Below are 14,790 nucleotides of genomic sequence, written 5' to 3'. Positions count from 1 at the left end.
GGCTATCAGTGTTCTAGTTCCTTCAATTTCAGATTACTGTACTTGAAATCTATTGCATGCTGTTCAGAACAAGTAACTGCCTTACAAGTGTCTGTTCAATTTTACTTAATATAAAATACAAGACAGGGTACATGGACACTAATTTTCAGAACTACGTTACTTAATTAACCTCCCCCATCTTCTGCTTCGATGTTGTATCCTTTAATATAGCCTATTAACTAGATAGCTGAAGTACTTTACACATGTATAACAGAGACAAGGTGGGTTAGGTAATATCTTTTATTGGACCTTTTATTCTGTTGGTAAATATAGCAGGGTGGTCACCTGCTCCTGCCCGGAAGGACTTAAAACAGCCCTGGCAGAGGGCTGAGGAAAAGGGAAAAGCTACTGGGCTGATTGGGGAAGTAGCTGCAGCTGGGCCACGCCCCAATCAGGCCCAGCTGGCCCTATAAAGGCTGGGAGCCAGGAGCTCAACAGTCTCTTTCTGTGTTCAGAGAGAGAGAGAGAGAGAGAGAAAAAAAAGGGCCTGGCTGCAGGGATCTAGAGACAGGGTATCTGAGTGGAGCAGGGCTGGGGAAAGGCAGAGGAGCCAGGGAGCTCCAGCCTGGAAAGCCCCAGGCTGTGGCCTAGCATTGGGCCAACAGGTACTGGTGGCAGAGGGCAGCCCAGGGATAAGCAAAGGCAGCAGGTCCAAACCCAACCTTGCCAGTGATGAGTGGCTGATACTGTAGTCTGCCCCAGCGCGTGGGGCTAGACTCTGACTGGCAGTAGCCTTATACTGAGGTGAGGTGGGAATAGTGGGTGGGGGGGTCCCCGGGGAGGGGAGACCCTAAGATTGTGGGGTTACTGCCAGAGGGCAGCACCCCACTCCAGGGAGGGACACGGGGGCCAGAGGACAGGTGGATCACCAGCCTGCAGAGGGAGCTCTGGAGCTGGAACGAGCTAATTCCCGGAAGTCACCAGCAGGAGGCGCTGCTGGGTGAGTCCGCTCCTCTACAGTGAAAGAGACAGGCTTTCGAGCCTCTAATATCCTGAGACCAACACGGTTACAACAACATTGCAAAACACTGCCCCAACCCCGAGAGAGAGAGATCTAGCATGATCTTATGCAGGGAAATCCTGTAGAGGATTTTAGGTTGTATTTATTTATTTTGGGTGGGGGAATCTTGGAAGAGAGGAGATGATGCAATTCCAAAGCCCCTAAAATGCTGAGGCTGCTGTCAAAATGGTATACCAGGCTGAAATCTGCAAACGATTTGATGCTCTAGCCCAGGTGTGAGCAAACTACAGCCCGCAGGTCAGATCTGGCCCATCAGGGCTTTGGATACGGCCCACGGGATTGCCACCCCTGTGGTGCCGTGGGTCTCGTACCACTCCCAGAAGCGGCCAGCACCACATCCCTGCGGCCCCTGGGGGAGGGGGAACAGAGGGCTCCGGGTGCTGCTCTCACCTGCGGGTACCTCCCCCTGCAGCTCTCATCGGCCAGGAACAGGGAACTGCTGCCAATGGGAGCTTCAGGGGAGGTACCCGCAGGAGAGCCCTCTGTCCCCCGTCCTCCCCCAGGGGCCGCAGGGACGTGGTCCCAGCCACTTCCAGGAGTGGCGTGGGGCCAGGGCAGGCAGGGAGCCTGCTTTAGTCCCGCAGCGCGTTGCTGCCACCTTGGAGCTACTCAAGGTAAGCAGTGTTGGGCCAGAGTCCAAACCACTCCTGCACCCCAACCCCCTGCCCTGAGCCCCCTCCCTGAACCCCTGTCCTGAGCCCCCTTCTGTACCCCTATCCCCTGCCCTGAGCCTCCTCCCACACCCCTCCTGCACCTTAACTCCCTGCCCTGAGCCCCCTTGTACACCCCACACCCCTCCTCTGCCCCAACCCCTTGCCCTGAGCCCCTTCCTGCACACCCCACTCCCTCCCATGCCCTGCACTCCCTCCCACATCCCAATCCCCTGCCCCAGCCCTACATGCAATTTCCCCACCCAGATGTGGCCCTCAGGCCAACAAGTTTGCCCACCCCTGCTCTTGCCCTTGCAGATTAAAGCCTTGAACACAAGCAAATAAACAATTTATAGGACTGTTTCCAGTCTTCTGTTATGGCTGTCACCAACAAAGTGCTGGGGAAAAGGCATCGGAGACCCAAACATCAATGGATCGGCCAACAGACCCTGGATAGCACAGAAAAATGATGTATGACTTGCTTAAACAGGACCAACCAAGAATACCAACTCCTCAATATCTTGCATAACACAGCTTTAGAACAGGACAGTAAGACGTTTTGGGCAAAGAAGGCTCAATTGATGAAAGCTGCATCTGCCAGAAACAACTACAGCACTGTCTATAAAGAACTGCACAACTTAAAAGCCAGTCCATGAAACAAACCTTTGCTTGTCAAAGATGGACATGGTAACATACTGAACCCCAGGGCAGAATGTCTGACTAGACAGAGAGAAAACTTTCATGAGCTTTGTCAAACAGATAGTTAAGGGTTAATGCCTCTTTTACCTGTAAAGGGTTAAGAAATTCACCTAGCCTAGCTTATACCTGACCAGAGGAACCAATAGGGGGATAAGATGTTTCAAAAGGAAGGAGGGAAGTTTCCTTTGTTTAGAGTCAGTTTCAGTTTTGGCCGGAGTGGAAAAGATCAAGGAATCAGCCTGTTATCAGAGAAGTGAGTATTAGAAAAGGAATAAATAGGTTTGTTTATTTTCTTTTTATAACTTGTCTTGGGCATTAGGGAATAATCAAATTGGTTATTTTTTGTGTAACTAAGTTTTTGCCCAGGGGAACATCCTCTGTGTTTTGTCTGTGAGATCAGCTTGTAAGCTAATCTCCCAGAGGGTTTTCTTTTACCTTTCTTTTCTTTAATTAAAAGCCTTTTTAAAGAACCTGATTGATTTTTTTCCTTGTTTTTAGATCCAAGGGGATTGGATCTGGACTCACCAGGGATTGGGGGCGGGGGAGATGAGTAATTCTTCCTTGTTTTAAGATTCAAGGGGTTTAGATCAGTGTTCACCAGGGAATTGGTGGAGGAGTCTCTCAGGACTACCCAGGGAGGGAAAGGTTTTTGTGGGGGAAGACAGAGTTTCCCAAATGACTCAAACTATTTGGGTGGTGGCAGCCAGACCAGATCTAAGCTGGTAATTCAGTTTAGGGGTTCACATGCAGGTCCCCACATCTGTACTCTAAAGTCCAGAGTGGAGGTGAAACCTATGACAGGCGTCTTAACCACATCAGAGCTGCAGATCTCTAGCTGCAGGAGCACCCAAGAGTCCAGTGACTGCCTTTCCATGTAACACAGAGGATGTCCCTGTCAAGGAGGTTCAAAGGGCAGCCTGTAAGCTCAAGAATGGCCATGCTGCCAGTATTTGTCTTATAGCTGCTAAGCTGATCAAGCATGACAGGGATTCCATCTTGGAGTGGCTGACTCATATTAACAATAAAGTATGGATTTATGAGAAGCTACCTGTAACAGGGCCCTGGCTCCTCCCCCATCCAGTTTCCTGCAGAAACTTCACAGACTCCACCAGGGGTGTTCTTAATGACACGTTATTTCTATTTCTCTTCACTAATATCACCACAGTCCCGTGCTCCTGCCTATTTACAATCTTTGCTAAGCTTTAGGCCCTCTCAGCAGGACCTGAGGGGAACAGAAGTCTCCCAACTCTAGCCCCCGGCCCCTTCCCAGCTATCCCTCCTCCCGCAGCCTCAGCTCACTCGCTCCACCACCGGAGCAATGCTCTGGGCGGCCCCAGGGGGGCCGTCAGGAATGAGAGGAGGGGTTGGATGGGGCAGCAGAGCTCCGGGGGTGGTCAGGGGACAAGGAGTGGGGGAGTGTGGATGGGACAGGGGTCCCAGAGGGGCTGTCAGGGAACGGGGGGGTTGGATGGGGCAGGAGTCCTGGGGGTGGGGGGAGGGCAGATAGGATGTGGGGGCCGGGCCACAACCCCCTCTCCTAACCAGCCCTCCATACAATTTACAAAACCCGATGTGGCCCTCAAGCCAAAAAGTTTGCCCACCCCTGATCTAGACCATCCCTGACAGGTGTTTGTCTAACCTGCTCTTACAAACCTCCACGACATCCCTAGGCAATTTATTCCAGTGCTAACCACCCTGACAGGAATTTTTCCCTAATGTCCAACCTAAACCTCCCTTGCTGCATTTTAAGCCCACTGCTTCTTATCCTATCCTCAGAGGTTAAGAAGAACAATTTTTCTTCCTCCTCCTTGTAACAATCTTTTATGTACTTGAAAACTGTTGTCCCCTCTGAGTCTTCTCTTTTCCAGACTAAACAAACCCAATTTTTTCAATCTTTCCTCATACGTCATGTTATCTAGACCTTTAATCATTTTTGTTGCATGAGACACAAATAACTTAGTGTGGCCACTTTTTACAAATTTGTGTACAGTGAAGGGTGCAGACTGACAACCAAGACAAAAGGAATAAAATGGTCTAGTGCAAAGATTCTTAAGTTCTGGCAGAAAGTGAGTAAGATGAATTCAAATAATTTTTCACTTTTAGCCAACTGCTATAAGGTTCTAAATGATCAGACTTTGCTAATGGGTTATGACAGAGCTTAGCTAGTAAATATTATTATGAACCCTGATAAGGCATCAGGATTTTAAGTCTCATATCAGTTGCATGACAATTTTTTCTTCAAATAAAAATGAGTTAAGCATATAAATGACAATATATATAGGTTTAATGTTTACTGCTTACGTGTGGATTCAACAGTTTGCCCCCAACCGAACACCACAAAATATTGCAATAACCTTTGTTTGCTAGAAATGGAAAAGTCCTCAGCTCACCTGAATGAACATAGCACCATCTACTGCTGTCTTTAACTCCGTACAGCCACTAATGAGAGAGAATTGCTTCTCTGCATTCAGAGTTCCTTTCAGCATTCCTGACTTTTCCAGCTCCTTCATTTCTTTGCTAGTGAAAACACAGAATACGCATATAAATTTGTTACATCACATGCTCTTTTTACCAGTTGGCAACCACGTCTAGCCATTCTTTGAAAACTGTATTTTTCTTATTTTGCAATGTCACTTTATGAGTTTGATAAGTTTAAGTGCATGGTGTGACGTTGTGCAGTCTATATGGTTTTATAAAAACTTGATAATAAGTCAATATAATGTAACTGAGATAGTTTTAGAGAAAATACGGTAATAAGTGAATGTAAGTAACTGGGATATGCCTCATGCAAAAGGTCTCTTGTAAGGTATCATTACAAAGCTTATAATCTACTGAGTGTGATCATCTGATTTGTATAAATGTACCACTCTTGTATCTAAAACTAGAAATATAAAATGTAACTCTGAGGGCCTATTGTAATTGTGTAAAGTGTGGACCATTAATGATGGTTTGGAATCTTGATGACTCCCATTGTCTGCAGATGGCTGTATTTACCTGTGAGTCTTCCTGTATATGTGTGTGCTGGCAAGTGAGTAATGAAGTCTTGCAGTGACATGTGATCATGTCACCTGAACTGGAATCCATCTTTAACCTGGTGCTTTTCCAGTGAGGGGGGGTGGAAACCCAGAGAGACAAAGAGTTCCCGCCTTATGCAAAAGATATATAAAGGGGGGAAGAGAAGAGAGAGGGGGAGAAGCCATCATGAAGAATCCCCTAGCTACCACCTGAGCTGCAACAAGAGCTGTACCAGGGGAAAGGATTGTGCCCAGGCCTGGAAGATGTCCAGTCTGAGAAAAACTTACTGAAGCCTCTCTGAGGGTGAGATTATCTGTATTTAGTTTGATTAGGCATAGATTTGCGCATTTTATTTTATTTTGCTTGGTGACTTACTTTGTTCTGTCTGTTACTACTTTGAACCACTTAAATCCTACTGTCTGTATTTAATAAAATCACTTTCTATTTAGTAATTCACTCAGAGTATGTATTAATACCTGGGGGAGCAAACAGCTGTGCATATCTCTCTATCAGTGTTATAGAGGGCGAACAATCTATGAGTTTGCCCTGCATAAGCTTTATGCAGGGTAAAACGGATTTATCTGGGTTTAGACCCCATTGGGAGTTGGGCATCTGAGTGCTAAAGACAAACACACTACTGCGAGCTGTTTTCAGGTAAACTTGCAGCTTTGGGACAGGAGATTCAAACCCTGGGTCTGTGTCTGGAGCCAGACGGGAGTGTCTGGCTCAGCAAGACAGGGTGCTGGAGTCCTGAGCTGGCAGGGAAAACAGGAGCAGGGGTAGTCTTTGCACATCGGGTGGCAGCTCCCAAGGGGGTTTCTGTGATCCAACCCGTCACACATGGTTAACAGTTAATGCTTCCCAGTTGGAGGAGAGAAAAGAGATAAGGAAAGCATAGGTGAAATCACTGGGGAGGGAGGGGTGAAAGGTACATGACCCCTACACACAGCTTTTTATTACCCTCTTATGTCCTCCTCAATGTGGCTCTAGGATCATTCTTGGTTCCATCAACTTTTTAAATAATCAAACTGTGTGATCCTGCACCATTGAAAATAATGAGAGTTTTGCTATTCCCTTCAATGTAAAGAGGATCATGCCTTACTGTGGTTGTGCTGGTAGTAGGGGCAATAAATGGTCCACCTGAAATTGGACTGTATCACCAAGCCGACTACACATAAAGTGTCTGTATTTTAGGACAGATCAATTTCTACAGAAAGAGGGAACATACTCTGCATTAATGGACTGTAGAGTATCAAGCACTATTTTATGAAAGTAGAGGTCTGTTCTATTGTAAACCTACTATTTCATGTGTTTATAACATGAAGTTAACTATGGTTTGTTTTAAAACAGGGATCGGCAACCTTTGGCCCGCAGCCTGCCAGGGTAAGCCCCCTGGTGGGTTGCATGCCAAAGGTTGCCGCTCCGTGTTTTAGAATTTAGTACATGGTCATAGCCTGGAAAGAATGCGTTTTCTATTTAACCTTTGCTTTCTTAGGGGAAAAAAGCCACTGTCAGAGGAATCTCCTACTCTCATATAATTTAGAAATATGTTTTATGTTTTTAAATGCAATTTTGTGGGGCTTGTCCCTATGATGTACCTTCTCCAAATCAATTATCTGAGCCACTACTCTGTCTTCCTTCGAATCCCTTTTTTAAGATTAATCTCTATTGTTTAATTGTGATACACTGCAAATTAACACATCTAGGAACAAGGAACGGAGGCCATACCTACTGCATTTGGGGGCTCTGTCCTGAAAAGGTTTTAAAGGGTCATAGTGGACAAACAACTCAACATGAAATGTCAGTGTGATGATGTTGGAAGTAGGGTTAATGCGATCCTTGGATATATAAACAGGGAAGCAAGAACAGGGAGGTGTACAGTATCTTTAATCTTTGTACAGAATTGATAAGACTGTGTAGAGTTATGGTGCCCATATTTTTAAAAGAATATTGAAAAATTGGAAAAGCCACACAAGTGATTTGAGGGCTGGAGAAAATGCCTTATAGCGAGAGGCTTAAAGTGGTCAATCTGTTTAGCTTATCGAAAAGCAGATTGAGAGGTGACTTGATTTCAAGGTGTAAGTACCTTCCACAGGAAGAAAATACTGGGTACTATAAGCTTCTCTATTCTAGTGAAGAAAGACATAAAAGGAACCAATGACTGGAAGCCAGGGTGGATAAAAATCAATGATTTAAAAAAAAAATCTGATTTTTTTTTTATTTAAATCGGATTTTTTGGATAAATGCTTTTTGAGGAAAAAAGCAATCTAAAGATAGTTTTAATTAAGATATCCTTGAGCTATAATGTATCTCATCATGGAATAGGAATTATAAATTCTAATTCTATAGTATGAGACGATATGTTCATGTAATGTTTAAGAAAAGTTTTGTAAATGAGTTCCAATAGTTCATGGATTAGGGACCCAATCTTATGTGGTTCCAGGGGCTTCTGTATAGATTATTTAAATTAATCTTTCTATCTACCCAATGGAACTCAGTGCTCAGTCTAGAACGGGGGTAGGCAACCTATGGCATGCGTGCCAAAGGCGACACGCGAGCTGATTTTCAGTGGCACTCAGACTGCCCGGGTCCTGGCCACTGGTCTGGGGGGCTCTGCATTTTAATTTAATTTTAAATGAAACTTCTTAATCATTTTAAAAACCTTATTTACTTTACATACAACAATACTTTCATTATATGTTATAGACTTATAGAAAGAGCCCTTCTAAAAACGTTAAAATGTATTACTGGCACGCGAAACCTTAAATTAGAGTGAATAAATGAAGACTCAGCACACCACTTCTGAAAGGTTGCTGACCCCTGGTCTAGAAGATACCATCAGAGATGCTTAGTTTTGCAGTTCTCAAACTGTGGATTTGTGTCGCCAGAGATAACATGCTTGTTAACCACAAAAATGTTTAAAATAAATAAATAAAATATAGAGGTGAGAAATACCAGACCTCAACCCTATTGTCCCTCTGCAAATTTGTGTACGCAGACTCAATCCCTTACCTCTCTCTAAAAGTGTAAAGTTTCAAAAAGTTCAATGAATATAAGATTGTTGCGGGCGGAATAGATCTAGACAAGGAGAAGAAGTCTAGAGATAAATGTGAGAACATTGGGACGGGCAGTAGAAACAAAAATGAAACTGTTTGAACAGCATATTCCAGAAGTCTTGAGGTCTTTCTGAGTGTAGCCTTCATTGATTTGAACTCTACCATACCATTCTCTCACTAGAAGGGAAAACCTATAATGGCAGCAGGCTGTAAAAGAGACCCTGTTTGGGAATATTTTAATGTGGGTAAGAAAGGCATGCGTGCAAAATGCAAACAGTGCAACAAAGAAATGCAAGGCCTGGGTTCCCACATGAAACAACATCAAGAGAGGTGTACCTTCTCAGGAGGAAGCTGCGTTGAAGATGACGAAAGAAACATGTCTGAACATGCAGGATCTTCAGGTTCGTAAACTTTTTTATTTCATACTTCTTTCTTAAGGACTGCCTGTCCTCCTTCTGGACTATTCTTGAATTCTCATGTTTGAGCAAAAAAATATAGTTGTTACTCTATAGTACTCTCATTTTAGATGCAGTTGTGATAAAAATAAATAGCTGAAATAGGCAGATCTTCCTTTCGCAATTTCACTTTTAAAGTAGTACTGAGTGTCAGTGAATGCAATGAGTAATACTAAAAGAGCAGTATGGTAATAATAATTAATTAACTGCACTGACTTTTTTTTTTTTTTTTTTTAAATGAATCCATCCTTAACATACAGGATTCCGAAGACTATCCACCTTCAAGGTCACAATCATTTTCTATAGTTTCAGAGTTATCTGCCAATGATAGTGTTTCAGTCATATCATGTATGTCATATAGCCACAGTATATCACCTGTAGCAAAAAGAAAAAAAAAATTTCCATCATCCAGAATCTCTTATCCATAGGTAAGTTTGTGATAAGTACCAGCAGATTAAAAAAAGAGGTAACTGATAAAAAAAAACTGCCCGGTTTGCTTATGCAACAAACTCTCCTTTCCAAATGATTGAGAACCCACACTTTATTAACATGGTTCAGTCATTAAGACCAGGATACCGTCCACCCAACAGAGCAGATGTCGCAGGCAAATTGCGGCATAAAATGTATGAAAGAGAAATTGAGCAGTGTGCAAAAGGTCTAGAGGGTAAAATTGTTAACCTGAGTCTTGATGGGTGGAGCAATGTCCACAATGATCCTATTGTATGTGCTTGTGTGACAACAGAAGAAGGGAATGTCTTCCTTACAGAAACAATTGATACATCAGGAAATGCACCCAGAGCAGAATACTTACAAAAAGTAGCAGTAAAAGCTATAACAAACTGTGGAAAAAAAAGTTCAAATGTCTAGTACGCAGCTTGGTCACAGAAAATGCTGCAAATGTATCCAAGATGAGAAGAATTATTTAGAAGAGAGTCCCAAGCTAATAACATACGGTTGCAGTGCTCATTTGATGCACCTCCTAGCCAAAGACTTCAGTGTTCCAGAAATAAAGACTAATATTGTTGAAATTGCAAAATACTTCCATAACAACCACTTTGCAGCAGCTGCGCTGAAAAAAGTGGGAGGAACCAAGCTAACTCTCCCACAAGACATGTGATGGAACTCAGTAGTGGACTGTTTTAAGCACTATATCAAGAACTGGGCTAGTCTGATGACAGTTTGTGAACAAAATCGTGAAAAAACAGATGGCACTGTCCCAGCCAAAGTTCTCAACATTGGGCTTCAGAGAAATGTTGAACACATGCTGAGTACCCTGAAGCCTATTTCTGTAGCCTTGAACAAAATGCAGAGAAATAGCAGTTTTATTGCTAATGCTGTTGAAATTTGGAAGGAACTGGGTGAGATCTTAAAAAGAGAAATATGCAATGACGGAGTTAAATTACAAGCATTAAAAAAAACGAATGGGACAAGCACTATCTCCAGCTCATTTTTTGCAAATATTCTCAATACTCGGTACCAGGGTCAAACCTTAACTGCTGAAGAAGAGGAGTTGGCTATGACATGGACATCCAGAAATCATCCCTCCATAATGCAAACTATAATAAACTTCAGCGCTAAGGGTGAACCATTCAAGAAATATATATTTGCTGATGATGTTTTAAAGAAAGTCACACCAGTGAACTGGTGGAAGTCACTTAAGCACTTGGATTCAGAGACTGTTGAAATTATAATCTCACTTAACAGCAGTAGCTTCTTCTGCTGGTGTAGAAAGAATATTTTCTTCCTGTGGACTAATTAATTCAAAACTGAGAAATCGTTTGGGACCTGAAAAAGCAGGAAAGAAAGCTTGTTTTTCTTTTCCAGATTATGAACAAACAGGAAAATGAAGGTGAAAATGACTGAGTTAGCTGCAGAAGCCAATATTTTAAGTTTCTCATGTTGACCTGGCTAATATAGTCAATTTAAATTTTGGGTTTTTTTTAATATTTCATTTAACTATTTTAGTTAAACAATTTTAACAAAAACAAACCTGATTTTAATAAACTTGAATGTTTAACTAAATTCAAAAATTCATATGCTTGTTTTGTTAAAATAGTATGTTTGCTGTTGAAGACAAAAATCCAGAATACATAATGTTGTTGTTTTAGTTAAATAAAACAAATTAAATGTCTGTCTGGTGATGTTCTCCTCCTAATACAGCATGGCAAGAAAATCCTCCAAATATTAATGATTAACCTGTTGAACTGGAGATAGTTCACCTCCCAATGACTTCATAAATATTTGCTTCAATTACCTTTGGTAAATGAAATAACCAAACAGTCATTTATTTTCTGACATTTTTAACAGTGAGGTTGATTAACCATCAGAACAAGCTACCAAGAGAAAGTCTTCCCAATACAGTATCAAAGAGAAACCCCTCAAAACGCCTGATTTTTGTACATCTACATAGAACATAAACTGCTAAAAACAAACCTTGAAAAATAAAGTTAAATAAACCCTAAAGAAGCCCTAGTTATGGCCTTTAACTCCAAATGGCTCAATGGATTATAAAGAAGGTGGAATTGCTATTATACTAGAAAGAACAAGTGAGGCTAGTCATTGTTTGGAACATGCAAGATGTCAGCATGTACTCTGGCTCATGATTTTTAAAATAACTTTTTCCTATTGACTTTGGCTTTTTCTTTAAATAGAGTTCACATTTTTTTTTTTTTGTAAGTAACTTTGGATAAGTTTTACTGTGCTGTAGAGTCAACAATGCCAACAAAAACAAAAAAAAAAATGGATCAATGACACAAAGATCTTTAACTTCCAATCTAAGAAGTGCAAGCCTGGGTGAACAGCCAGAGATACTGCATTCCTATTCTCTCTTGAGCATCTGTACTGAAAAAAAAAAATCCAGTAATTAATTCTTTGTTAAGGGAATGAAACCAGAAGTCTGAAATGAGAACAAAATTTCTGGGGTCAGTTTGGCTTGCAACTCCCTGCAGTTGCTTAAATCCATAATCGGCATTAGAAGTTACATTTTAGTATATGCACATTTTTAACCTTCTGCTGAGACTTTTATTCTATTCATAAATTCTTGCCTGTTTTGATTGCAAATGCATCTACAATATTGAGAGTTCACCATAACTATGACAGAAAATGGAAATGACTGACCTGTAATTGGAGATTTTTCAATATGTGTTGTTCCTATCTATATTCCACAAGTGGGTACGCATGTGCTCCATGCGGCTGAGATTTGTGAAAGTAATGTCTGTTGGTCTGTGCACGTGCAGTTGTTCTTCTCGTGCTCCAAACTGAGGGCACAAAGGGCAGCGGAGACTGACACCTTTCCAGTTCCTTCTCTTATGCGAATCAGATGGGATACCAAGCAGAGGGGAAGGAGGACAGGTAAAGATGGTCTCTTTGGGTGTAGAAATGTTTCTAAGGACTCAGGCCAATAGAAGAGGAGACTGTGGATAGGGCAAAGGTTTCAGTCCAGTCTGAGGAGTCCCTGAGATGGGAACCAATGAATCAGGGGTGTCCAAAGGTCTGGTACTCAGAGGATCCCACAGGGAATGTTCTGGAACTGTCAAATGGGGGTCCAGCATAGAGCTTCCAGACTGGACTGGTGGGTGCTGATCTTTTTGTCTATGGACAGCGCTAGAATCAGCACGGATACATCTTCTTCTATGGAAGGTAAGACTCAAAGGAAGAAGATGTATGTGCAGGCCTAATTCCTTAGGACCTGTGCTCAAGGACTCACCTGATTTGGACCAAGATGGGAAGGGAACCCTTTTTTCTTAGAGGCAGATCTGAATGAGGATCTGTCCTTATGCTATGGTCATGTCCCCGATTCTCATGAGAGGGTTTCTTAGGCTTAAGTGTTTTGCCTCTACTCTGGACCTTGTGCTCAGAGGAGCACTGCTCACAGTCTATACAGGGGGTGGGATCTTCTCGGCCTTGATCCAACTGGGGCCTCATGGCCTGATCCACGAGGTGCTACTGTCCCTCACAAGACTGAAGAGGGTAGGGAGCCGCAGGTGCTGCACTTGGTGGCAATGTGAGCCCCCCATAGCAGTAAAGGCAGTGCTGGAGCTTGTCACTGATGGATAAGGAACAGAGGCAGGAGACACAGGGCTCTTGGCATAGTCCTCCTTGGGGAGAAGCTCCCACAGATGGGAGACTAAACGAACGATAAAAACACTAAGTCTAAACTTACCAAAAACTTTTTACAATATGTATTCACTGTAGAGGAAGATCATAGTGGACATACTATTCTGACTCAGGACAAACAGAGGTAAGAAGGAACTGGAGAGACATCGGTCCACACCACCCTTTATGCCCTCAGTTTGGAACACAAAGAGAAAAACTGCACACATATGGACCAACGGACACTTCTTGCTATAAATCTCCAGTCTCATGCACATGAGCATGTGTGCCCATACATACAGGAACCAGCACTCGAAGAAGAATCAGACCTTTTCTGCCTGAAACTTAGAGCTGATTCGAAATTCTCTGATAGACTATTTTTCTGTGGGAGAATACAGATTTATTGAAATCGAAACGTTTCATATAGACTGAGCTTCCAGGCTCTCATCTCCCCTTTAGCCGTCCAGGTTCTTTCTTAAACACTGCTCTTTGTGCACATGAAACACCATCCCTGAACGAACCCATAAGGCCACAGCCCTCTTATCCTTACAGTCCAGCCTCAAGACCCATTTCTACAAAAAAAACCCAGCCAATTAACAATGGCTAACTAGAGGTCAGCATTAAGAGTGCTTTTAATAAATACCAGTTATTATTCAAATATATCCAAAGGTGCACACATAATGATGAAAAGTTATTGCTATCATTTTTGTCTCCTTTTTCCCCCCTTCTCTTGTATGGTTTATAATACTTACTTGTATCTTGTCTTAAACTGTTAGTTCTTTGGATCATGGGCAGTGTCTTCCTAGACTGGAATCTCTTGGTGGTGGGCAAGGAAGAGAGATTTCCCATGGCCTTTCTTATTCCTTACATTAGTTTTAAGTAGTGACAGAGGATGTGGAAAAAGCTAATGTACTCAATGATTTTTTTGCCTCTGTCTTCACGCACAAGGTCAGCTCCCAGATTGCTGCACTGGGCAGTACAGCATGGGGAGAAGGTGACCAACCCTCTGTGGAGAAAGAAGTGGTTCAGGACTATTTAGAAAAACTGGACGTGCACAAGTCCATGGGGCCGGATGCGCTGCATCCGAGGGTGCTAAAAGAGTTGGCGGGTGAGATTGCAGAGCCATTAGCCATTATTTTTGAAAACTCATGGCGATCGGGGGAGGTCCCAGATGACTGGAAAAAGGCTAATGTAGTGCCCATCTTTAAAAAAGGGAAGAAGGAGGATCCGGGGAACTACAGGCCAGTCAGCCTCACCTCAGTCCCTGGAAAAATCATGGAGCAGGTCCTCAAGGAATCAATTATGAAACATTTAGAGGAGAGGAAAGTGATCAGGAAAAGTCAGCATGGATTCACGAAGGGGAAGTCGTGCCTGACTAACCTAATTGCCTTCTATGATGAGATAACTGGCACTGTGGATGAGGGGAAAGCAGTGGATGTGTTATTTCTTGACTTTAGCAAAGCTTTTGATACGGTCTCCCACAGTATTCTTGCCACCAAGTTAAAGAAGTATGGGCTGGATGAATGGACTGTAAGGTGGATAGAAAGCTGGCTAGATCGTCGGGCTCAACGGGTAGTGATCAATGGCTCCATGTCTAGTTGGCTGACGGTTTCAAGTGGAGTGCCCCAAGGGTCGGTCCTGGGGCCGGTTTTGTTTAATATCTTTATTAATGATCTGGAGGATGGTGTGGACTGCACTCTCAGCAAGTTTGCAGATGACACTAAACTAGGAGGCGTGGTAGATACACTAGAGGGTAGGGATCG

General features: G+C 42.9%; 1 protein-coding gene across 1 annotated transcript in view; it reads right to left on the bottom strand.

Annotated features, from left to right (window-relative positions):
* CRYL1 (crystallin lambda 1) overlaps positions 1-14,790 on the bottom strand; it is a 66,546-nt gene that overhangs the window by 38,835 nt on the left and 12,921 nt on the right. Inside the window, exon 3 of the mRNA XM_034758780.1 lies at positions 4,800-4,926. Coding sequence (XP_034614671.1) covers positions 4,800-4,926 — 127 coding nt within the window. The remainder of the gene's footprint in view (positions 1-4,799; positions 4,927-14,790) is intronic.

The sequence above is a fragment of the Trachemys scripta genome, chromosome 1 (genome assembly GCF_013100865.1).
Source record: "Trachemys scripta elegans isolate TJP31775 chromosome 1, CAS_Tse_1.0, whole genome shotgun sequence".
Lineage (NCBI taxonomy): Eukaryota > Metazoa > Chordata > Testudines > Emydidae > Trachemys > Trachemys scripta.
This window is presented reverse-complemented; position numbering and strand designations above follow the sequence as displayed.